This window comes from Misgurnus anguillicaudatus, chromosome 9 (genome assembly GCF_027580225.2).
Source record: "Misgurnus anguillicaudatus chromosome 9, ASM2758022v2, whole genome shotgun sequence".
Lineage (NCBI taxonomy): Eukaryota > Metazoa > Chordata > Actinopteri > Cypriniformes > Cobitidae > Misgurnus > Misgurnus anguillicaudatus.
In genome coordinates this window covers 7,642,608-7,668,034 of record NC_073345.2, presented here as the reverse complement: position 1 = coordinate 7,668,034, position 25,427 = coordinate 7,642,608, and the positions used below count along the sequence as shown (strand labels likewise).

Sequence of the window (25,427 nt, the reverse complement as noted above, 5' to 3'; positions counted from 1 at the left end):
GGAGATAAAAAAGAACTGCTTACCTGGTAGCCATCTTGAGTGTCACAGTCAATTATGTCCCTTCCAACTATTTTTTTTTTTTAAGTTTCTTGAGAGCTTAAACAAGGATGAGAAAAGTTTTGGACACATTTATGTTCCTTATTATTGTCTCTACATTTCCCAATTATCACCAAATACCACATGTTTCTTTACTGTAAATGTTTATAGTATAACTATTATATATTATATAAATACTATTATATAAATATTTCCATGTCAAAGAACCCAAATCCAGTCATGGACACGTTGCGGTAATGAAAATGTTCCTCTTAAATGTGGAAAAACAACAAAATTGGTTTGTATGATGTCATTTGAAATCATGTGCATAATAGTACATAAAGAGATGTTTGTAACTGTATGCTACTTATTTTGATAGCATTTACTTTTTTATCAAAATGTGTCATGACACCTCATAAGTCTAATTTCGGATGAATCATCCAAGAGCATTTTCGAAGGCCAGGGTTGGCTGAGCCTGCTGTCCCTTAAGAAAATTCACCATGGTTTTACTATCGTTAAAACCAAAAAACCATGACCACAAAATAATAAAAAGCGCGTCGCATCACTCACGAATAACCAAAAATCATGCCCATATACTCGACGGTAGTAACAGCAGTGGCAATTCACCTGTCACTCAAGTGGCCACGCCCTTTTTATGCAGAACTTTTAGGCTTAATATAATTTAAACTGATCAGTTACAAAAAAATTCACCCCTATCACAGTTGTCATGAACCATTTTTTGTACCAGGCTGTAAACATATTTGTTTCTGCTGTAAAGTTGAGCCTAGGCTGTGTGTTTGGATGTCTATTAGATGCCTTTAAAATGTAACGGTGCTTGCTGGGTGTTGATCACATACTCATACTGTATGCATACATTTTTGTGACATTTACATTTAGCAGCCATTCCTATGCAAAGCAACTTCTATCCAAAGCTATCCGTGTCCTTGCGACCTGAACCCATGACTTTGATGTTGCTAATGTCATGCTGTACCTACTACAGAAACGGCATGCGTTACAAACGTGCCGTAAATATGTCGACTCGACGGCACCTGAAGCATCTGTTCATACATGGCAAGCTTTACATTTGAAATGCTGTCAGTACATGGATATGCATGCATAGCCACAAACACAAATGAGATCACGTCAAACCCAACTGGAAAACCACAAAAGACTGTTTTCCACTCATCTGCTCACTCTCTCTTCTGTTTTTTGGACAGCTGAGGAGAGATGTCAGCTGTACTGCCAGTCAAAGGAGACCGGAGACGTGGTGTACATGAAGAGAATGGTGCATGACGGCACGCGCTGCTCATACAAAGACCTGTACAGCGTGTGTGTGCGGGGAGAGTGCGAGGTAAAGGTCACTCAGATCATCCGTCACTGAAGTTCATCCTTTAAAATGCTAGAGAATGAATAATATTTCTGTTTATTCTGATCAAATGTTTCCACTTCTCGCTGACAGCTACAGGGTTTATTTGCTTGAATAGGATGCTGTTACGCATTTAGCTTGTTTTTGTGTTGGCCTAGGATATAGTAGTGGAATATATGACAAGAATGTACTAGTGTGGGTGAAGCAGATCGATGCACATTCTTGGATGTCTGCGTTTTGCTGGCGGGATTAAAAGATGACGTGCACGCCAAGACATATCGCTTTATAATCTGAACGTCTGGAAAAAGACAGGTTTTTTCATGCATATTGGCGTGTAGAGACCGACGGGATTTATCATTTGTGATTGTTTCCTTGCTGTGGTCGGCTGAAAAAAGAGTTGTGTATAAACACACGGCACAAGATTAGTGTTGCGCTATTCCTGCCTAAATGTTTTTTTATGGAAACACTTTACAATAAGGTTGTCCCCAGAGTACATATGTGAAGTTTTAGCTTAAAATACCCTGCAGATAATTGATTACAGCATGTTAAAATTGCCACTTTGTAGGTGTGAGCAAAAATGTGTCATGTGTCCATTTTTTCACAAACTGCCTTCCAGGAAAATGTTCTTCTAAAAATATATAAACATACAAATATATGCGCCATCTAGTGTATAATTTATTGTGGTATTACAGATAACCATAAAACTCATCAGGAACACGTTTTTAGTGCAGATTAAGGGGCTGTACTTTCCCCTTCTGACATCACAAGGGGAGCCAAATTTCAGTGACCTATTTTTTCACATGCTTGCAGAGAATGGTTTACCTAAACTAAGTTACTGGGTTGATCTTTTTCACATTTTCTAGGTTAATAAAAGCACAAATATAGCACTTAAGCATGGAAAAGTCAGATTTTCATGATATGTCCCCTTTAACTAATGTTATCAGTTACATTATTTAAAATGTATTAGTAAATGCTAAAATTAACACGAACTATGATTAAGAACTGTTGTAGAAGTATTGTTAGTTCATGTTCAAGCTAATGCATTAATATTAACAAATACAACCTTATTGTAAAGTGAGAAAATTTTTCTTATTGATATTTTCAGGCAAATAGGATTGTTGTTTTTTTTCAGTTAATCTTAAAGGGGCCATGGCATGAAAGTCTGACTTTTTCTATGTTTGGGTGCTATAATTGGGTCCCCAGTGCTTCTATCAACCTAGAAAATGTGAAAAAGATTAACCCATTTACTTAGTTCTGGTAAACTATTTTCTACAAGCACATACAAAAATAGGTCGTTGAAATTTGGCCCTCTTTATGATGTCATACCGCCCCTTAATCTGCAATATCCAATCACAGCACTGCCATTTAGTGCAGAGAAAAAGAGAGAGAAAAAAAATAATTCACAGCACAATTGAGTTTCAATTGCAACAAACCACCATCATTGTGATCAGTGTTTGCACTTCATCAGCTCATTTGCATTTTAAAGAACACACCCAAAACGGCACATTTTTGCACACACCTACAAAGTGGCAATTTTAACATGTTATAATAAATTATCTATATGGTATTTTGAGCTAAAACTTCACATATGTGCTCTGGGGACACCAAGGATTTATTTGACATTTTAAAAAAGTCTTGTGCCATGGCCCCTTTAAACAGGACAGATCATATCAGTGATTAAACCATTGTGATGGATTAGTGTATGGCAAAATTACAAAAGCACTGTTACAAACTTCTTTTTACTTAATCCATCAAATTTATCCCACAGCTGCAAACGTTAAACTCAAACTGAACTTTAAATCTGATTTGGAGAAATAGGATTAAAGTTAGGACATGACGTAAATGTAACGTTGATTGAATGATTTAGAAGATAAACCGTGATTTAATCCTGGTTAAGGGATTTTAAGAAAAGTTTTGTAGTGTCATAAAAACAGATTTCATAAAAACACTGTAAAGTTCAAAGTTCATGAAAAATATTGAAAAATATTAACTTTGATGCTCCTAATGTCATAATTAGATTATGAGACATTAGCCTAGATTTGATATATATATATATATATATATATATATACATATATTCCTGGTTCTGTTAACTCTGCTCTCTGCACAGAAAGTGGGCTGTGACATTGTGATCGCGTCAGAGCTTGAGGATGATAAGTGTGGGGTGTGTGGAGGAGACAATTCGACCTGCAAGATTGTCAAAGGCAACTTCACCCGCAGCACGAGGAAACCAGGTGACTCCTCTACAAAGTCGTTTTCAAAGTCAACGTCTGGTTTTAACCCAGATTCATTTAAATATAACAGGCTGGACAACTCAAGAAACGTGATTAACAGCATTTCAGGAGCTAACCTTGCTGTAGGGATATTATGTGTGTTAGACTGTTTTTGTGTTTTTATGTTAAATCAGAGGTGAAGAATTTAAAAGTGATTTCCTGTAAACCTGTATGAGTTTTTTTATTATTCTTTTGAATTGTCAAGAAGATATTTTGATAAATGATAGTAAGCACACAATAGTAGCAGGAAGAACAACTACTATGGAGGTTGGTGTGTACCGTCACCTGTGTGGTTGCCATCATTTATCAAAATATCTTCTTTTCTATTCAAAACAATAAAGAAACTCATACAGGGTTGTAACAACATGATGGTGAGGAAATGATGACTGAATGTTCATTTTTGGGTGAACTATCCCTTTAAATACTCTCAAATCTTCTCTTAGTGTATACTTATGCGTTACTTTTTATATACCACATTATAAATTTTGTATATTTTTATATATATGATTTCATTTTCAAAGGTTTATTATAAAAACTGATTCTTTTTTCTGCAAAATGCAATAAATCCATGGAAAGATTTTTTTAAATGCTATAAATCTATTGAATCAATATATAAATGTGCATTCATTTTTGCCATGTTATATTTATTTAGTTGACTAGTGATATACACACTGATTTAAAAAATAAACATAATGGCATTTATCAAAACAATTGGTCATTTAAGAACACTGTCATTGCTGCGGTTATACTTGGGACGTCGTCGCTGAACTTTTTTGACAGCGTTTAGCTGTAAAATGTTTTGGTCCTGATTTTCGTTGACTTTGAGTAAAATAATGTTAAGTTTTTCATAAGATCCTCTGGGGTCAATGTGTTAGCATGACAGAAGCTTGATGCTGTCTGGAGAACAAGCAACGGCCAACATTTTTCTTTGCGCGAGTGCCTCTCGCGTAAATTATTAGATGTTGATGGCTTACGTTTCTTCCCCGCCACAGAAAACCACCACAGGTTTATCAATGCCATCAGAAGTATTATTTTGTTTTTGTTTGTTTGTTGATCACGAAGTACAAAGTAGATGAGGAAAACTAGGAATCTGTGTGTATCCAATGCACTGCCATTGTTGTTTACAATGTGTGGAATGGTGCGCTGTGATTTGTTAAGCGGATTTATTGCATTCTGCAGAGAATAAGGACTGGTGTTTATCGCCTTTTGGAAAAAACATAACATTTAAGCGTAAAATGTAAGAATTTACTTTAATAAAATGTAAGAATTTAATTTAATATAAAATGTAAGAATTTAATTTAATATAAAATGTAAGAATTTAATTTAATATAAAATGTAAGAATTTAATTTAATATAAAATGTAAGAATTTAATTTAATATAAAATGTAAGAATTTAATTTAATATAAAATGTAAGAATTTAATTTAATATAAAATGTAAGAAATTAATTTAATATATAATGTAAGATTTTAATTTAAAGGGGACAGAGAATGAAAAACCATTTTTACCTTGTCCTTGTTGAATAATGTAGTCTACCCGCATTCACAAACATACAAAAAGTGCTAGATATGCTAAACATCTCAGTCTCATAGAAATTCCTCTTTTAGAAATGTCAGCCAGAAAACGGCCCAATCTGAAAAACTGATGCTTATGACATCACAGGCATCTAACTGTCCATCCACTTTAAAATAATTGGCTACAATTTTTTGAGTGGCAGCAAAGTCAGCCAGTCAGTAATGAGATTGCAAGTTAAACCAGTAGGGGGAGCCAAATATGTGCAAAACCACTTGTTTAAAATCCCCCACTCTAATAGAGCTATCTGAGAGAGGTTTTTAGGAAGCGTCTAAGGCATTACAGAACCAAACAATTTTTTTTGTCTACATGTCACATCACAGAACAAGGATAAATACCCTGTTCAATCATTCTATGTCACCTTTAATATAAAATGTAAGAATTGAATTTAATATAAAATGTAAGAATTGAATTGAATAAAAAATGTAAGAATTGAATTGAATAAAAAATGTAAGAATTGAATTGAATAAAAAATGTAAGAATTGAATTGAATAAAAAATGTAAGAATTGAATTGAATAAAAAATGTAAGAATTGAATTGAATAAAAAATGTAAGAATTGAATTGAATAAAAAATGTAAGAATTGAATTGAATAAAAAATGTAAGAATTTAATTGAATAAAAAATGTAAGAATTTAATTGAATAAAAAATGTAAGAATTTAATTGAATAAAAAATGTAAGAATTTAATTGAATAAAAAATGTAAGAATTTAATTGAATAAAAAATGTAAGAATTTAATTGAATAAAAAATGTAAGAATTTAATTGAATAAAAAATGTAAGAATTTAATTGAATAAAAAATGTAAGAATTTAATTGAATAAAAAATGTAAGAATTTAATTGAATAAAAAAATGTAAGAATTTAATTGAATAAAAAATGTAAGAATTTAATTGAATAAAAAATGTAAGAATTTAATTGAATAAAAATGTAAGAATTTAATTGAATAAAAAATGTAAGAATTTAATTGAATAAAAAATGTAAGAATTTAATTGAATAAAAAATGTAAGAATTTAATTGAATAAAAAATGTAAGAATTTAATTGAATAAAAAATGTAAGAATTTAATTGAATAAAAAATGTAAGAATTTAATTGAATAAAAAATGTAAGAATTTAATTGAATAAAAAATGTAAGAATTTAATTGAATAAAAAATGTAAGAATTTAATTGAATAAAAAATGTAAGAATTTAATTGAATAAAAAATGTAAGAATTTAATTGAATAAAAAATGTAAGAATTTAATTGAATAAAAAATGTAAGAATTTAATTGAATAAAAAATGTAAGAATTTAATTGAATAAAAAAATGTAAGAATGTAATTGAATAAAAAATGTAAGAATTTAATTGAATAAAAAATGTAAGAATTTAATTGAATAAAAAATGTAAGAATTTAATTGAATAAAAAATGTAAGAATTTAATTGAATAAAAAATGTAAGAATTTAATTGAATAAAAAATGTAAGAATTTAATTTAATAAAAAATGTAAGAATTTAATTTAATATAAAATGTAAGAATTTAATTGAATAAAAAATGTAAGAATTTAATTGAATTAAAAATGTAAGAATTTAATTGAATAAAAAATGTAAGAATTTAATTGAATAAAAAATGTAAGAATTTAATTGAATAAAAAATGTAAGAATTTAATTGAATAAAAAATGTAAGAATTTAATTGAATAAAAAATGTAAGAATTTAATTGAATAAAAAATGTAAGAATTTAATTGTAATACTGACCTAGTGTGTGAAGACTGCTGGTTTAAAACTGATACTAATTGTTTATTCTTGTTTTTTTTATTTACAGTTTTATATGTAGCTTCTGAGAAAATTTCACTGTGTCATTGGTAATTTCTGGGAATTGTTTTCTTAGGTTTTCTGAAAATCCTGGAGATTCCCAGAGGAGCCCGTCACATTCTAATTCGCGAATTCAAGGGAACTCCACACATTCTAGGTAGGATGTCAGAAGAAGCCCGTGTGATTAATTACAAGACATTGGCGCTCATAACTCAAGTGTCCGGCCTCCCACTGTATGTTATTGATGGAGAGATTTACACTTCTGGCTCGGAGAGGCTCAGTGGCCGTGAAGCACCTTAGCTAATGTGTTCCAATACCATGATTTATAGGTACAATAAACACATATAAAGTCAGCCTGATGAAGATTGATCTTTGTTTTTCTCACTGGCCACCTCTGTATGAATTACACAGCATTTTCCTAAAGTTCAGTTGTTTTCTCATAGCGGTGAAGAACCAAGCCACAGATCAAGTGTTTTTGAACGACGAGGACGACTTTCCTGAGTCACGGACGGTCATCGAGAAAGGCGTGGCTTGGGAGTACACTAACGACGATGACATGGAGTCACTCCAGACGACCGGACCGCTTAAATATGGAGTTCTCATTATGGTGAGAATTAACGTTTGCGTTTCAATCAGGTGTTGTTATGCGAGACGTAATGTTTTTTAACATAAAACCTCAACGTCGAACATCTACTGCAGGTTCAGTCTCAAAGTACTTCTAAAGTCACGCTTTCATACAAATACATACTGCCGGAAGACCCGCTCTCATCGATGGAGAACACCCTTCCTCAGGACGACACCGTTTACTTCGAGTGGGCACTTAAAAAATGGTCGCACTGTTCCAAGCCGTGCGGTGGAGGTACGCAGATTTTCAGAAACAAGCATGAGGTTTAATAGTGCTGATAGCTCAATAATCTTCCTCTCTGCTTTTTAGGGAAGCAGTACACGCGATTTGGCTGCCGGAGGAAGTCGGATGGCAAAATGGTCCATCGCACTTTTTGCTCCAACATAACCAAACCTCGCGCCATCAGCCGGGCCTGCAACCAGAAGGAGTGCTCAGAACCAATGTAAGCATTTCAAACCGCGATCATTTCCAAAGTGTCAGTGGATGATGTCATGGTAATTGGTGGAAATGAGTCTTACGTCCATGATGTATGTGTTTTGTGCATTAGCTGGGTGACGGGTGAATGGGAGGAGTGCAGTAAATCATGCGGTAAGACCGGTACTCAAACTCGACCCGTGCGCTGTGTCAGAGCCGAAATGGACGGTTCGTTCAAAGCCATCAATGCCAAATACTGTAACGACGATCGGCCCGAGGGACGACGGTCGTGTAATCGTCAACTGTGCCCTGCGCAGTGGAGAACAGGACCCTGGTCTCAGGTGTGTATGTGGGTGAACTGTTGGTCTGATAAAGTTAAAGCAATAGTTCACCCAAAATTCTTCAGCCGAACACATTTACAATAAGGAAAATAAGTATTTGAACACCCTGCTATTTTGCAAGTTCTCCCACTTAGAAATAATGGAGGGGTCTGGGATTGTCATCGTGGGTGCATGTACACTGTGAGAGACATGATCTGGGAAGGATCCAGAAATCACAATATATGATTTTTTTACTTTTTATTTGCATGATACAGCTGCAAATAAGTATTTGAACACCTGCCTATCAGCTAGAATTCTGACCTTCAAAGACCTGTTAGTCTGCCTTTAAAATGTCCACCGCCACTCCATTTATTATCCTAAATTAGGTGCACCTGTTTGAGGTCATTAGCTGCATAAAGACACCTGTCCACCCCATACAATCAGTAAGAATCCAACTACTAACATGGCCAAGACCAAAGAGCTGTCCAAAGACACTAGAGGCAAAATGGTACACCTCCACAAGGCTGGAAAGGGCTACGGGGAAATTGCCAAGCAGCTTGGTGAAAAAATGTCCACTGATGGAGCAATTATTAGAAAATGGAAGAAGCTAAACATGACTGTCAATCTCACCTCGCAAGATCTCACCTCGTGGCACTAGCGTAGCCAGGATTCACAATGTGGGTGGGCGCAGAGAAAATCAGGTGGGCCTTAACCAAAATGCATCTGTTATCAAAATATACAAACACACAACTACACAGGCTTCAATATATCACCATTTAATAAGAACAAAAGCCTGTATGGGCCCTATTTTAACAATCTAAGAGCAAGTTCAATAAACCCATAAGAGTCTCATCTCCTTTACAAGCCAGTTGCGCTGGCGCCATCCCGATTCCATATTTTGGAAGAATTTGTAAACTAAAAAACTAAGCGGAGGATGAAGATTGATATTAAAAAATTGTGTTGTTTTTATTTGTAATTAAATTTGTATTTTTTGGTATTAAAAACCTTAAAAAGTCGTTTTCTTTCAGTCATGGAAGTAAAAATAGCAGGCTTTTAATTGCTGTAAATGTATTGATAGCCCAGATGATCAGTGTTATCTCAAAGAATATTTTACAAATATGCAAGAAAAGCTTTGCACTTTAAAAATACTTTAAATAGTAGCCTAATTTATTGCTATTTGAAGAGTTTCGTTGCAAAACGAGATAACTCAGTTTTTTTCAGAAATCTCTTTTTTTGGTTGTGCATTTCAATTAATATCAATTCAACTGCAGTTGGTTTGTTTTGATTTAAACCTTCATAACTTAAAAAATACAGCTAAGTAGCACCATGAAACAAAATAATAACATGATAACATAATAATAATTTGACAAAAATGTTAAAAACTGAGTTATTTCGTTTTGAAATTCTTCATTTAAACCTCAGTCATGGAAGTAAAAATAGCAGGCTTTTAATTGTTGTAAATGTATGGATAGCCTACATGATCGTAATCTCAAAGAATAATTTACAAATATGCAAGAAAAGGTTTGTACTTTAAAAATAGTTTATTTGTAACAAACAGGAGATTAATCATTTATAAACGCGCCGTTTCAGCACTAAAACAGCGCCGATTGTTTTGAAATTTAAGCATAACATAAAAACGGTTCTCATCTCATCATATTCACAGGTATAAAGTCATCATATATAATAAATCTTTGGGGTAGTATTAAAAAAATTCTAAATAAATGCAATATTTGCATTTGTTTAAAGCAAAACATTTAATTACTTACCAGGCTACAGGTGAAGCAGCTTTTTACATTTTCTAACGTCTCATAATCGGTCCTCATTTATGTCCAAGACACTCAATAATAATCTTTTAAAACATTTAAAAATTTTAATCCTTTGATTTTTCATATTTTAAACGTTTGTGTGCTGCTGCGCATCCATGTGATAAGCAAATGCGTGTTGCCGTTTATAGGCACATATGCGCTCATTAAATAACAAAAGCAATATTTCTCCATTGGCAGGTTTTAGTTGGTCAATGGCGTAGTCTATTTTATTTGCCTCAAAATAGCAACGCACCAACAATGCGCCTGAACACACCTTGTTTTCAGACCAGAAGGCTCATGGGCGCAAATGTTATCTGCAAAGACTTTTCTTTTTTTCGCTGCTGAACCAACACCTCAGAATCCTCAATGGTAATGTTAAAGGGTGCACCATCAAGCTGTAAAGTCTTCTCACCGAAGGTCTTCGTGACCTTCATTCTAAGACAATGAAGCAGCGCAGCTTTCATTATTCCTTACGTGTCAGCCTTAAACCGGGTGTTCATTTCTATGATGTGGGGTGTAGAAGGGGCGAGGAGGCTGTTCGAAATACGCTATTTATTGCACTACTATTTACAAAATTAACTTATTCCTTATTATAATAGCAAACAAGAGTTTAAAAAAAATATTTATTTTATAGGTCAATAGTGATAATTGCAACATAATTTAGGATAACTAATAGGCTTTACTGGATAGACAGGTGGGTGGGCCTAGCTGACAGGTGGCCCACCCAGGCCCACCCATAGCTACGCGACTGCCTCGTGCGGTCTCAATGATCCTAAGAAGCGCTGGTGAATGACCTGAAAAGAGCTGGGACCACCGTTTTCAAGGTTACTGTTGGTAATACACTAAGTTGTAATTGTTTGAAATCATGCATGGCACGGAAGGTTCCCCTGCTTAAACCAGCACATGTCCAGGCCCGTCTTAAGTTTGCCAATGACCATTTGGATGATCCAGAGGAGTCATAAGTCATGTGGTCAGATGAGACCTAAATATAACTTTTGGTCATAATTCCACTAAACGTGTTTGGAGGAAGAAGAATGATGAGTCCCATCCCAAGAACACCATCCCTACTGTGAAGCATGGGGCATACCTGTCAAGTTTTGGATTTGAAAATAAGGGAAACAGTCCCACCACCAACCCAAACAAGCTCCAGTATTCCTTACATTTTAAGACTGGTGAGGGACGGATAATATTTTTTAAACCAGTGCTGATAATTGTGTTAAAATTAACTAAACAAACTAATTCATTAGCAAGAAAACTAGTGAAACACACAGCTCTGTGAAAACTACATTTCATAATTCACACTCAAACTGTACATACTAACTATACACACAAATTTGCATCTGTACAAAACCCACTGGCCTTAGGTTGAAAAGCCTTACTTCTTTTGCATTATACCTTAATGCCAAAATTATTAATAAACCATTCACTTTTCTTTGTAATGAGAACTGTCATTTAGAAAATGAAAATGCTAGATGGGGCAGTGGCCCAAACCAACTATATTACTAGCATCAACTTAGACAAGTGATTACAAGTGATTATAATGGGAAAATACAACAAGAAGAATTAAAGTGTGACAATAAATATTCTATATGATTTACCTGCTGGCTTGATGGATCTTTGAATCCATGTTTGCAATGTTGAACTGCCTTTACCAGCCTCCCTTTCTGTTCTCTGTCTTTATTTTGTGAAGCCATTGTTGTTTTTTGTATTTTAAGTGTGCCAACAACAGCAAATTTAGTGTTTATGTTAACTTAGATCTGACCGGGAACATTTAATTCATTAGACAAGCATTGTAACGATAATAATGTGGATATTTTGTTGCTGTTTGCTTGCTAACTTGTAAGCACTTTTAGAACACCGACAGCAAATCATTAACTGAAGAAATACATAAACAAACTTCCAAATTAGTAATTCTGCGGTTTAACAACTGATATAATGTAATAAATCTACCTGTTGATGCAACAAACTTCAGACAGAAACTGTCGTCTGCGCTCTCCAGGCAGAGAGTGCACACAGAGATGCTGCGGAGCGGGTGGGAAAACACGAAGTGGATTAGCGGAATCAGTGGACCTTTAGCGATCTGGGATTGGGAATGTTTTTTTATTACTCCGCCCGGGTATTATTATTTTTGTAATAACGCAGGTTAAAATACGGGAGATTTACGGGAAAATACTAATACGGGAGGACGGCGGGAAAGAAGGGTAAAATACGGGACTTTCCCGGCCAAAACGGGATACTTGACAGGTATGGCATGGGGGTGGTAGCATCATCCTTTGCGGGTGTTTTTTTGTGGCCTAGCCAGTCTCCAGACCAAAACCCAATAGAGAATCTTTGTATCATACAAATAAATAGTTAAAAATTGTGATTTCTGGATTTTTTTTATTATATCTCTCACAGTGGACATGCACCTACGATGACAATTTCAGACCCCTCCATGATTTCTAAGTGGGAGAACTTGCAAAATAGCAGGGTGTTCAAATACTTATTTTCCTCACTGTATAATGCAAGCTTTTCCCAGATGCTGCTGAAGCTGAGATAAATAATTTAAAACTCAATATACAGTATAACATGACCCTGTTAAAGGTGCAGTGTGTAGATTTTAGCAGCATCTAGTGGTAAGGTTGCAAATTGCACCCCTTACCTTAAAACACATAGAGAAGCTACGGTAGCCGTCACAGGGGACACAGTCTCATGGAGATGCATATAAATAGCACGAATTGTGAAAACTCGTGCAATACAAAGCACCAAATTCCAAATTGGCGTGCCTATGATATGCCAGTCATTCCCGTTCTCTTAAAATGACGTTCTTTTTTTGTCGTTTTATTTATTAGTTTATAAAGTTTTTTACTATTAATCGCTTGGATTTGGGGTTAGAACAACTTTTTATGACATCCTAACCCAAACCCCAATTCTAACCCCAACTCCAGCCGTTATCCAGCTGTCGGTTCTTGCGGTGCCACGTGATTTTTTGCATGATTAGGCGCCTATTATTATATTGCATTGCTGTTAAGAGATCCTTTCAAAATGTACACACTGCACCTTTAATGCTACAGAAGTGTTTTGGTCACACATATGTTTATGTAATGTTTATGTGTGTGTAGTGCTCAGTGACCTGTGGTAATGGATCTCAGGAACGCCAGGTGATGTGCAGCACCCCTGACAACGCCATCGGCCTCTGCATGGACACCAAGCCCGAGAACATCAGAACCTGTCTGCTGTCTCCATGTCCAAATGAGTGTTTTTATATCTCACAACCGCTTCAAATCCCTTAATCCATAACACTACTTTAGCTAAAGCATCTTGTTCGTTTCGACCTCCAAATGACCGAGGGAACTTCCTAATCCAGTGGCTCTCCAGAGCAGACCCAGAGTTCCCAGCACCCAAGATCTCCTCAAGTAAACGGCCTTACTCCAGTCAGGAGCCTTCAGTGTGCTGCATGGCTGCTCTCACCTGGACTCTTCCTCTTTCTCTTACGCTATGGCTTTGTTACACTTTGCCCTGACCGCTTCTTCCTCTCGATCTGCTCTTTATATAACTTCTCCTTCTTCGGAGGGAATTTCTTTGCTCTGCCCTTGTCCGCTCTACACATGGTCTTCTGCAGGGCTGAGGGGTGAACACTGCCTCTTAAAGTGCATTGAAAGAGGGCAGCGGATGCGTGAGCTTGATTTAAAAAGCCGCGGTGGGAATGACGTGTCAGGAAATATGGATATATGGCTAAGACTTCAACTTACTAAACAAGCTCCTCTGTGTGAGGGAGGCGTTCTGCGATCACTGGTGACTGGAACTTTCTGGTCAATTTATCAGTTATATGCATATACAATATGAGACAAATATATCTATAAAGCGATTTAGTAGGTACTTATTTTGACTGTTAAATGTCATGTATTTTTGTACATAGTTTCTCGATAAATGGTTTACGAGATGAGTATACAGATCACAATGCAAGTGAAGCTAGCTTCCACAGCCGTTTCATTCTTTAAAGGTGCATAAAGTAATTTTGCTGTATGTTTGTCTCGCCAGTGACACTTTGCACCATAGATGCGGTTAGTTAAAGGTGCAATGTGTAACTTTTAGTAGGATCTCTTGACAGAAATGCCATATACCGTATTTTCCGGACTATAAGCTGCGTTTTTTTTTTTTTTGCATAATTTGGCTGGTGCTGCGTCTTATAGTCAGGTGCACCTTGTAAGTCAGTATGAATTAATTTTGACATTTATGAGGCAAGAGACATCATTACCGTCTACAGCCGCGAGAGTCCGCTATATGCTGCTTCTGTAATTATGTAATTCAATGGATTCAGTAATGTGGAATGACGAATCTGTGAACTTCACGCTAGTTGGCTTGTTCGGTTAATTTAACCTATTCAACCTTCCAGGTAAGTTCTGTATGCTATGATTTATCCTTTAAATAACTGATAATATTACTTTAATTTACAGACATCTATTCAGCCTCCTATTGTTTAGTTGAATAACTTGCCTTTCCAGATTAAATGTCCGTTCTTTGGCTTGGATTTTGTGAAATAATTTTCTAAATAAATGCGACGTATAGTCCACCGCGACTTATATATGTCATTTCATCTTAATGATGCATTTTTGAATGATGCGACTTATACTCCGGAAAATACGGTAATCTACATAACTATATTATCAGTGGTGTATAAAGACCTTGCAATGTGAACTGTATTGTTTTTATTACCTTAAAATGAGCCATTTATATCTACATACACCTTGGGTCCCCTTACTTGAAAGTTGCCGTCATGTTTCTACAGTAGCCCTTAACGGACAAACTACTCTAAAGAGTGCATTTTGTCACTACATTGTCTCAGATGATGACGTGTTTGTCCTGTGATGCCTACCGTAGCTTCACTATGCGTTTTAAAAGGGAGAGTGGACTGAGCCGTTGGTTGCAATTCACAATCTCACCACTAGATGCTGCTAAAAATCTACACATTGCTGAGTGCACCTTTAAAGGGAGACTCAATTTTTTTTTTTAAATAGCCTTATTTTTCAGCTCCCCTGGAGTTAAACCATTGAGTTATAGCGTCTTGAAATCCATTCAGCTGATCTCCGGTTTTGGCGGTACCACTTTTAGCATAGCTTCGCATAATCCATTGAATCTGATTAGACCATTAGCATCGCGCTCAAAAATAACCAAAGAGTTTCGATATTTTTCCTATTTAAAAATGAACTCTTCTGTAGTTACATCGTGTACTAAGACCGACAAAAAAATTAAAAGTTGTGATTTTCTAGGTCGATATAGCTAGGAACTATACTCTCATTCTGGCGTAATAATCAAGGAATTTAGTGCTGTAACATGCCTGGAGCAGGCGTAGTGATATTACGCAGTGCCTGAAAATAGTCCCTTGCTATTGAAAGTTATAAAGGGGACTATTTTCAGCAAATTTCAGCATTTTTTTGCGCAATGCTAATGGTCTAATCAGATTCAATGGATTATGCTAAGCTATGCTAAAAGTGGTACCGCCAGACCCGGAGATCAGCTGAATGGATTCCAAAATAGTAAAAATCAAATGTTTAACTCTAGGGGAGCGGGAAAATAAGCATATTTTAAAAAAAATGGAGTGTCCCTTTAAGTTTATTTTTACTCATATAGGGGGAGTTTCTCAGACGGGGTTTAGATTAATCCAGGACTAGGCCTTAGTTATATTAGGACATTTAAGTAATTTTACAAACCTTATAAAAACAATACTATACTGTGCATCTTGAGACAAAACAATGGCACTGATGTATGTCAGTGCAAGATGTTTTTATATTAAGGCAGCTCAAACATGCATTTTAGTCTGGGACTAGGATAAACCCTGTCCGGGAAACCTCCCAATAATGTTTTTGTACAATACTGGGAGAAACAGTTCCGGTTACTTTAGAATGTACGTTTTATGTTGTATATCGGTTGCGTGTTGATGTTTGACATTACATTGAAGGATAAAAATACCTCATGCTTCTGTATAATTTGTAAAAAAATAATAATTCCACTTACCGTACATCAAAAACTTTTGCCTTAATTTAGCTTTAAAGATGTGACATTCATATCACTAAGTCTGCATGCCCACACGATTTCAAACTGTAAATGTAAAAAGATTTACAGTTTACAGTAAAAGAAAACAGATCATCAGATCTTATATTAAATCATGATCCTTCACTTCTGCATCATGATCGTAAGTGTTTGAAAAGACAGATGGTATATCTAAAGGCCTTTTTATAAACTATACAGCAATTATGTATATATGTAAGGAATAATTGACGACGGGCCGTTGAATTATTCGAAAATAATGCACGCCCAGGGTGGTAGTGTGGCACGACGCGATGCGTCGTGCCACGTTGCCACCTTGGGTGTGCATTATTTTCGAGTAGTTCAGCGGCCCGTCGTCAATTATTCCTTAAGTGATATGACATACTTAGTAATCTTAATACCGTAACATATTAAATGACTGTTATACACCAGTAACAAAAATGATATATTGTACTTACCTGTGTATTTTAACTTAAACCAGGTTTCCTTGCCTGGACAGTAATGATTTTGAGAGACTTCTATTATGATGAGAGCTCGATATTTAAAGTGATATTTTACAGGATTATAAAGTTTATTCATGTCTGCATATGTATGTGTAGATACGTGTGAGATGCTGCGTTTTTTTATCAGTAATGGCTGTTCATCTGAGTAGCCCGAATTCAGATGAATAAAATAGGGTCCAGGTTAAAAGTCCTCATTCGTTCAAATACACAAGACCAGCTTTGCAATAAATGAAAAGCACAGTAGCTTTTACCAAGACTGTTCCTTTATTTATTTATTTATTTATTGAAAAATGACATCAAACCACCTCACGTTAAATTAGACAGATTATATATATATATATACATATAGAAAAGACTAAGGGCAGTTTGGTTAAACCTGTTGAAAGTCTCTGTTCAAATGCTTTGGGCCCTCTGTTGGTCTTTCTTGAGTACTGTTGGGTTATTGTCCAGGTTGTGTGCCATTTGCATTTTACAGTTACATTCTTCATAATTGTGTACAATTTTAAATGAATTTGATGGTGTTATGAGATGTTTTACCAAAGTGTTTACTAATCTGTGAATGATGTGACATTTCAAAGCGGTTTACATTGTAACGAGAGCAGTTTTGTGTGTCGTCTTGTACACGCTCTATACAGTATATGACAGAAAGTCACTGTGTAACTAATGTGGTTCCTTGTCAGCTGTGTTTTTGGGAATAAAGGGTCAAGTCATCTATTGAATATTGAAACTATTACTATGCAAAAAGTTTTTTTTCGCTCTTGCTTACTAACTTTCCTTGCTGAAAAAAAACTATTTAAATAACAATCACATACATTATAAAATGTTTAAGGGTTGTAATGGGAGCTGTACTGGTTTTGATGGTAACTATAATGGTTTTTGTGGATCTCTATTGTTAAAGTCTGTGTAAAGTCATTTTAGAGAATTGTTTCTAAATGCAAATGTTAAAAAATGTATTGCTGAAACACGTTAAAAGACTGTGAACGTTTGAGAGCAGGTGGTCTTACCAAAATTTTGATAACTTTATTTATTTATTTGGTGTGTTTTTTTAATTATTCAAATTTGGCTGGATGGTTAATATTTTAGTTTTTCCTGTGGTGTCACAAACTGAGAATATATTTAATATCAGACTTTACACAGACTTTAATGTGTTGGCTTCTATTGGTGGGATGTTACTACAGTACTATAGTAACATTACATTTAGGACATTTCTGTTTTCATTCCCTTTTTCGTTTTCCCACTACTATATTAACCAGAAAACCCAAAACCTTTATTAAAAAAAATCTCACTCGATGGCTCCAAACTAAGTCTGCCGGTTTGTCTTCCAGGGTTACGCTGCAAAGGAGACAAATCTGTGTTTTGTCAGATGGAGGGTCTTAATAAATATTGCTCCAATCCCAGCTACAGACAGATGTGCTGCAAGTCCTGCAAAGAAGGAAACTACACCGCTGAATTCAACGTTACCAGTGCCCGGACCTACACCACTCTTCCACCTCCTATAACCTCCTTTCCAGCTGACACCACACGGGTGTACAGCACCTCACTGAAGCCCCGAACACCATGGACGAGACCAAACACCGACCCAACGCTTTGGGAAGACATTACCACTTTAAGCCCATTCACCTTCAAGAGAGGAACCACAGTCCCCTTTACCACTGAAGTTATCACCAAGCATCCCAGCACGTTCCACTATGAGGAAGATACCAGCGTCCCTTTCTTCGATGATGAAACATGGAGCAGATCTTCAACTGTACGCATCTGGGAATCTGAATCATTGGAGTACATATCAACTACAGATCCATGGCCAACCACTTCCAATCATGTGGATGAACCCGACACAACGGTTACAACAACTCCACAGCCCCGAGTTACCCCGACAAGTCCTCCTGCCATAATAAGTCTCCATAATTCGGACGACAAGAAGGAAAACAACTCCATCGATGTTTCCTACAGCATTGTCCGTCCAAATGAGGTCGCACTAAACCACTTTGTTTCCAGAAAGCGAGTGCCGTTCCGTGAGAAAACGCACAATAAACGAATCCAAGAGCTCCTTGCGGAGAAGAGGAAGCAAGACTTTCTCCTTCAAAGAATGAAAAGGAAACCAGGAGACTGATAAATAGTTATTTCTGTTTGCTCATGCCTGGTGATCTTGCGGTTTGTTGCGAGTATGTTTTTACAAGTGGTTTTAAAGCCGCTACACTCTCTCTTGGCATTTACATTATTATTCAGGAAATAACCGGAGATCTCAGCCTTTCACAAAGTGTCTGTCAGGGCATCTTAACACGTGTGGTCCGGAAAGAAAAATTGCCATAGTCGACGCTCAAGTGAAAGTGAGACTGTCGCAGGGTTTAACCACACAAATGCAGGAGCCTATTTGAAGTCGTCTGTTATTGAAGATCAGGCATTGCGAAACCACTAAGATATTTTGCTTTTTGAATGCACTCGAATTGGTTGCACATTTCCATTTTTTTAAAGATGGAGACCCATGAATTGTGGATTTTGTTAAAAAATATTTTTCATATTTCTAACCTGTGATTTTAAGTGGGAAAAAGATTATGTAAGTCATTGTTTCATCTTTGAAGGGACACTCCACTTTTTTCAAAAACATTTTCCAGCTCCCCTGGGGTTCAGCATTTGATTTTTGCCGTTTTGGAGTCCATTCGGTTGATCTCCGGGTCTGGCGCTGGCACTTTTGGCATGGCTTGGCATAATTAGTTGAATCTGATTGGACCATTGGCATCGCGCTAAAAAATAATCAAAGAGTTTTGATATTTTTCCTATTTAAAACTTGACTCTTCTGTAGTTACATCGTCTACTAAGAAAGACAGAAAATTAAAAGTTGTGATTTTCTAGGCAGATATGTCTAGGAACTATAATCTCATTCTGGCGTAATAATCAAGGACTTTGCTGATGTAACATGTCTGCAGCAGGCGTAGTGATATTACGCAGCCGAAAATAGTCCCCCGCTATTGAAAGATACAGTACTAAGGAGACTATTTTCGCCTGCTGCGTAATATCATTGCGTCTCTTTGGTTGTTTTTTGGTGCGATGCTGGTGGTCTAATCGGATTCGGTTGATTGTGCTGAGCTGTGCTGGGGGTGCTGGCGCCAGTCCCGGAGATCGACTGAATGGATTCCGGAACGGTGGGAATCGGGTGTTTAACTCTGGGGGAGCTGGAAAATTAGCATATTTTCAAAAAAAGTGGAGTGTCCCTTTGAGGTTTGGCTGAATGATTTTGGTTCATATTGTTTCGACTTTTCACTTGCTGCAGTTCACTACAGTCATGGCCGTAGCCAGCTATAAGATCCAGACCTCGGTAAATTTTTATATATTAAAAAATTAAATTTAAAGTTCTCGGAATGACTAATTAGTCATTTTAAACGACTCATATTGGCATCCGCGTATATACTTAAGTTTGGACAGTTTACTGTATAGTTAAGCGTAAAATGACGGAGATTGACTCTGTGAGACGCTGGCAACTGTGCAGCATTCACAGTGTTGCCAGATCCCATCGTGAAAAATCGTCTGTAGAAGTAGTGTTTAATGTTTTAGCAATTAATGCGACACTTTGTGAAATTTATAAAGTAAGAATGTGTAGCTTACTGTTAGCGATGTCTCTGATTTATTCTGAAAGACAAGGTCTGAACTTATTTTTTGCTTTATGGCCTATTTTGTTTGTTTTCATCCTAATATCTGGCAACACGGGGTGACCAGCACCTAAAAAGTAATCAAATGGCACATCATTAAGCGTGGGCAGGTTATTGCTGACATAATACTATATTCGGTCAATAATCATCATGATTAAAACACTTGTAACACTAAAACACGGATACAAAGATAATTGATTTTAAAATAAAATATGCCAAATGTAAACATTGGCCGTGAAGAAGTTTAGGAGTTAGCATTTAACAAAGTCATGCTAAAAACATTCATATGAGCACTAAACAAAGTTCTTGTTTTATATAATATTGCTTATTATAATGATTAATATAAAGCTATAATAAGCATTGTTGCATGAAAATAAATAAATTATCCACCCTATTAAAGAATTAACAAATTGTGATCTAATAAATAGGGGATGATATAACAATGCCCACCCCCCAAAACATATAGATAGATTGTGTATCCAAAGTGTAAAATGACAAAAAGGTTAAGACAGAATAAATAAGATCCCAGGTTAAAATAAAGTATACTACTAAAACTACATTCAAATAAGTATTTTGTAAAAGTTATGCACTATAAAATATAGTAATGAAAAGTATATACTTCTACAGTACTTGAATAGTACTTCAATGCACTAAAAAAAGTATTAATAGTTTCTAGTGTATTGAAATAAATGGTCTTAAAATAGCACAGTTAAGTACACTTAGAACTTTTAAAGTTTATCTTAAGTACTAAAGACTCATTTCTGGTATATAAACTACAAAATTAGTGCACAAAATAGTACATAGTGTACTTAAAGTGTATTTTAGTGCACTTTTTTCTCCCATTTGTTAACTCTTAACACCCCTGGACCTTACTAATTTTCAAACCCTGGCTACAGCCATGACTACAGTGAAGTTTATAGAGCTGCCCAGTCCCAAGAGTCCTGTGTAACACTGTATTATGAGCTTAAACATTGTTTTTACACCACATGATCTGTGGTAACCCAAGGTGGTCTAAAAAATTTGAACAACTTGGTGCTTATTATTTTACAGCAAAGTGTTTGTTGTTTACATATACAGTTAATGTTAAAATAAGGGTGCATTCAATAATTTATCCTTTAGTGAAGACAGCATTACCCAGATGGCCAAGTACATATTGTAGTGTACACTGTACAGTACAACATTTAGGATGCAATCTTAGTGTACATTAAAAAAGCTTATTCATGTAGCTAATTTTCAGTGCGCACACCTGAATTAATTTACAAATGTTGTAAATATGAATTAGAATTTTATTTTTTGTATTTATTTGAGGTACCTGTGCTTTTCCCAAAGGCATGCCAATTTTGCGCTTTTTGTGCATGCGGCATTAGTGACAATCCTACAGTTAACCTAAAAACACAAGAAGCAATATTATGATATATTCATCACATTGTCTGAGTACTGTTATGGTGAGTTCAGTGTGAGTCTGCTTTCTTTAAAGGGCACGAATGGACATTTAACTTTTTGATTCATCACATGAATAAATAAAGCTGCAAATAAAAGTAATGGTGCTGGTTTTATTTGCTTGATTCCTGTTCTGAAACAGCAGTTAGGTTGCTTGAGTTACCAAATGATGAACACAAGATGGCGCTGCTTCACTATTGATCTCACACTCCGCGAGTATTTTGGATTTAAATTCGTGCTTGCTTTCGTTGTTTGTAAGTTTCTTTATTCTTATTTTTTAAGACAATAAATCTTTTAACTTAATTAAGCTCAACACATTTTATATGACAGCTGGGAGAAAACATCAATGACTATGGACAGCAGATGGCAGTATGATGGTACGAGGTTGCTCCAAGCTGAGACGACCTCTATTTTGCAAGGTCTTTAAGAAGCTGTTTTCGAAAATAAACCTTGTGTCATCAGACAGATACGAAGCATGACAAAAATTTGCTTTTTTTGTGTCAACATTGGACTGCTATATTGATGTTTCAGTGCTGTTATTTTTGCATAAATCTAATCGAGTGTAGTAATGACGAGTAATGAATAGGCTAAGCAACTTTCAAAATCAAACCATAATTATACTGTTTAGGATATAAGCCAATAACCAAAGTTAAAAGTATATAAGTATGAATACAGTAGTTTATAATATAAATAAATAAGACCATTTTATTTGTTTGAAAGCTTGACCAATACCAAACATTAATTGTATAAATATGAAACATTTAAATATTAAAAACGGAATATGATAAGCCATAATATTTGTATATGTTTATATTCATAATGTTTGAAAAGGCTTGTTATACAGTACTGTAAAATGTGAAGGATATAAACGTTGCTTCTAAAAGAAAGTGGATTGTGGCTCAAAGGGATACCTACGGCCATAATCTCGTGAAATCTCGCTGAAGGAGCGCAGTTTTCCCTAACCCACCATCTCGCGAGATTTGGCCGTAGCTGTACTAAAATAATGCGTGTCTGTTTTGCCCTCTGCACTCAGTGCTGGGCCGAGCCTCTTAGGGGCCCTAAGCAGAATTTGTTTGGGGGCCCCCCTCCCACCATTTTGTTTATTAAAAATTAAAGAATTTACAAAAATTTATAAAAAGAACAAAGTTGCACATTAAGTAAGGTCTAAAATTAGCATTAGGTACAGAAATCAAATCAAATGAATCATAGCACTGTCTTCATTGTATAAATTAAATATAGGCTAGTTATTATTTTTTCTCGTTGTCTTGGATTGTTTGATTAACATTAATGACATAGACTTAAGTAGGTTAACATGGTTTCTGCCTAATCTATACATAAACCTAAGACATAAAGAAATGTTTTATTGGAAAAAGAATACTGTGGAGATCATTTTGTTTGTATGTTCCCTGTCAAGAACAGAAAGATTTTATGTTCGCTCTTTTTTTTTTTTTTTTTGCTTTGCTGAAACGCGTCTCCACATGTGTGCACTACTGAGTTCACTTAAAGCGCGCACACACAGACGGAGGACGAATTACAAACGGCACAGCATAAAAACATTACGTTGTTTTGAAGTGCTCTATTCCTCAAATTTATGCTAATGGGCTACAGTATGGCACACAGTAGCGTAACTCTCTCTCTAAAGTTTAAATATCAAGTGTTCTGATCTCTGAAGGGCGTAGTGAGGATCACCTCTGACTAGAGCTGGGCCGGACAAATACCGCATGTGCGTCCAGAAACCTGCTCACTTTAGCGCCTTTTTGTGGGTAAAATTGTTTAAAATCACTTGAAATGTTAACATTTACAAGCCTTTGAAACACTTGCAAATGAGCAACTTTCCCTATTAATCCGCAAATCACATGCAAGCCGAACTGTGGGTCGATCACGGATCAAACTGCGATCTGTCACACCACACTAGCTGCTGCTGCACAAATTAAACATACTGTAAATAATCATGCAAACTTACCTTTATCTTGCTCTTTTTTCTCCTCTGTCCTTTTCTTCTTTCTCTTTTTGGCACCAGAGGTATACATCCTTTTTTGTGACATGGCTTATCATTTATTACAGTGACCCGCACTTGCGCGAATTGTCAATTGACGCGAGGTGTCTATATTGTGCATGACTCAAAAACTAGCACTACAAACCCACAGCAGTTATTTGCAAATCAGAATTTTTTTGTCTTGAATTATTTATTAATTCATTCGTATTCAATTATTTATTTATATTACTTGTATAAGTTATTTAATTGCAAAAAAACGATTGTGGGCCCCCTGGTGTCCACGGGGCCTTAAGCAACTGCTTAGTTCGCTTATGCCTCAAGCCGGCCCTGTCTGCACTAAATGTGAGATTTAGGTAAGACACTCTTTCTTCTACACTTAAATTGATGTTTTGGCCAAATACTATCTTTACTAAAATATTTGAGGGACCTCCGCAAGTAAAATCTTCACTTATAGGGGGTCCCTAATGCCTTATATGGGGGTCCTGCACTGAAAAAAATGATTAATTAAATTTACTCCATTTCTTTAAGGTAGGCCTAAGCGGTGCAATCAATTTATTTAAGCTGCATTTAAACAAAAGTTTTTTGTTTTGTTTTGTATTTCACATTTTTTTGTTTAAATGTAGCTTAAATAAATAAATTGTGACCACTTACCTTAAAAAAAATGAGTAAATTGAATGAATCCTTTTTTTCAGTGTGGATCCCCCCTAAAGCACTGATTTCTATTCAAATGGCGACCTATAGTGAGGATTCACCTTGATGAACAAAAACACATTTGGGCTGGTTTTAACTAGTTTCCCAGTCTGTTGTAGCTGATGCTGCAGGCTGGTTTTAAGGGGTTTTTGATCACTTTTTAACTGGTCAAGCTGGTCTAGATTGCTGGTCGGGCTGGGAAGACCAACTTAAAGGGATAGTTAACTCAAAAATAAAAGTTCTGTCATCATTTTCTCACTCTTATGTTGAGTTGAACCTGTATAAATTTCTTTCTTCTGTTGAACACAAAGGAAGATATTTTGAGGAATGTTTGTAACCAAACTGATCAGAAGCCCCATTGATATCCATAGTATGGATGTCAATGGGGCTTCTGATCGGCTTGGACATATCGTGAGCCTCAAACACTATTGTTAACTTTCTATAGTTAATGCTATATGCTAGCGTTTAGGCTGAAGTTTTACACTGAAAAAAATTATTCATTCAATTTACTCAATTTTTTAACCTCTTATGCAGGGTTTACACCAAACGCGTTTTGGGCGTCAAAATCGCGTCTACCGCGCCTAGTTTGCAGCTTGAACACTTTGAATGCATTCGCGCGTGTAGAGCGGAGTAGACGCGCGGAAAAAGCAAGCATTTGACGCGCGTCCGAGGCAAACTCCGCTTCTTGTGGGAGGGGCAACTGCTGTGCGAGTGTCTGTTTGCAAGATGACTGATGTTGATTGTGCATGATGTTGAGTTACCAGTTTGTATTGGGTAACCTTACTATAGGAGGAAAATAAACGGCGCGGGTCGATAAACGTAACCTAACTCAAAAGTAAAGTGTGTATTACAACTTACCAGGTTGCCCAAAGTCCTTACTAACACTCTTCAAAGCGAGGTCCTTTTTATTCCTGTCTCCTCTATAGAAATAACA

General features: G+C 35.8%; 1 protein-coding gene across 1 annotated transcript in view; it reads left to right on the top strand.

Annotated features, from left to right (window-relative positions):
* adamts2a (ADAM metallopeptidase with thrombospondin type 1 motif, 2a) overlaps nucleotides 1–21,909 on the top strand; it is a 96,636-nt gene extending 74,727 nt beyond the window's left edge. Inside the window, exons 13-22 of the mRNA XM_073871077.1 lie at nucleotides 1,259–1,387; nucleotides 3,513–3,636; nucleotides 7,106–7,186; nucleotides 7,473–7,636; nucleotides 7,729–7,888; nucleotides 7,964–8,096; nucleotides 8,202–8,409; nucleotides 13,295–13,428; nucleotides 13,518–13,588; nucleotides 18,049–21,909. Coding sequence (XP_073727178.1) covers nucleotides 1,259–1,387; nucleotides 3,513–3,636; nucleotides 7,106–7,186; nucleotides 7,473–7,636; nucleotides 7,729–7,888; nucleotides 7,964–8,096; nucleotides 8,202–8,409; nucleotides 13,295–13,428; nucleotides 13,518–13,588; nucleotides 18,049–18,833 — 1,989 coding nt within the window. The 3' untranslated portion in view covers nucleotides 18,834–21,909. The remainder of the gene's footprint in view (nucleotides 1–1,258; nucleotides 1,388–3,512; nucleotides 3,637–7,105; nucleotides 7,187–7,472; nucleotides 7,637–7,728; nucleotides 7,889–7,963; nucleotides 8,097–8,201; nucleotides 8,410–13,294; nucleotides 13,429–13,517; nucleotides 13,589–18,048) is intronic.
* Nucleotides 21,910–25,427: the final 3,518 nt, after the last annotated feature.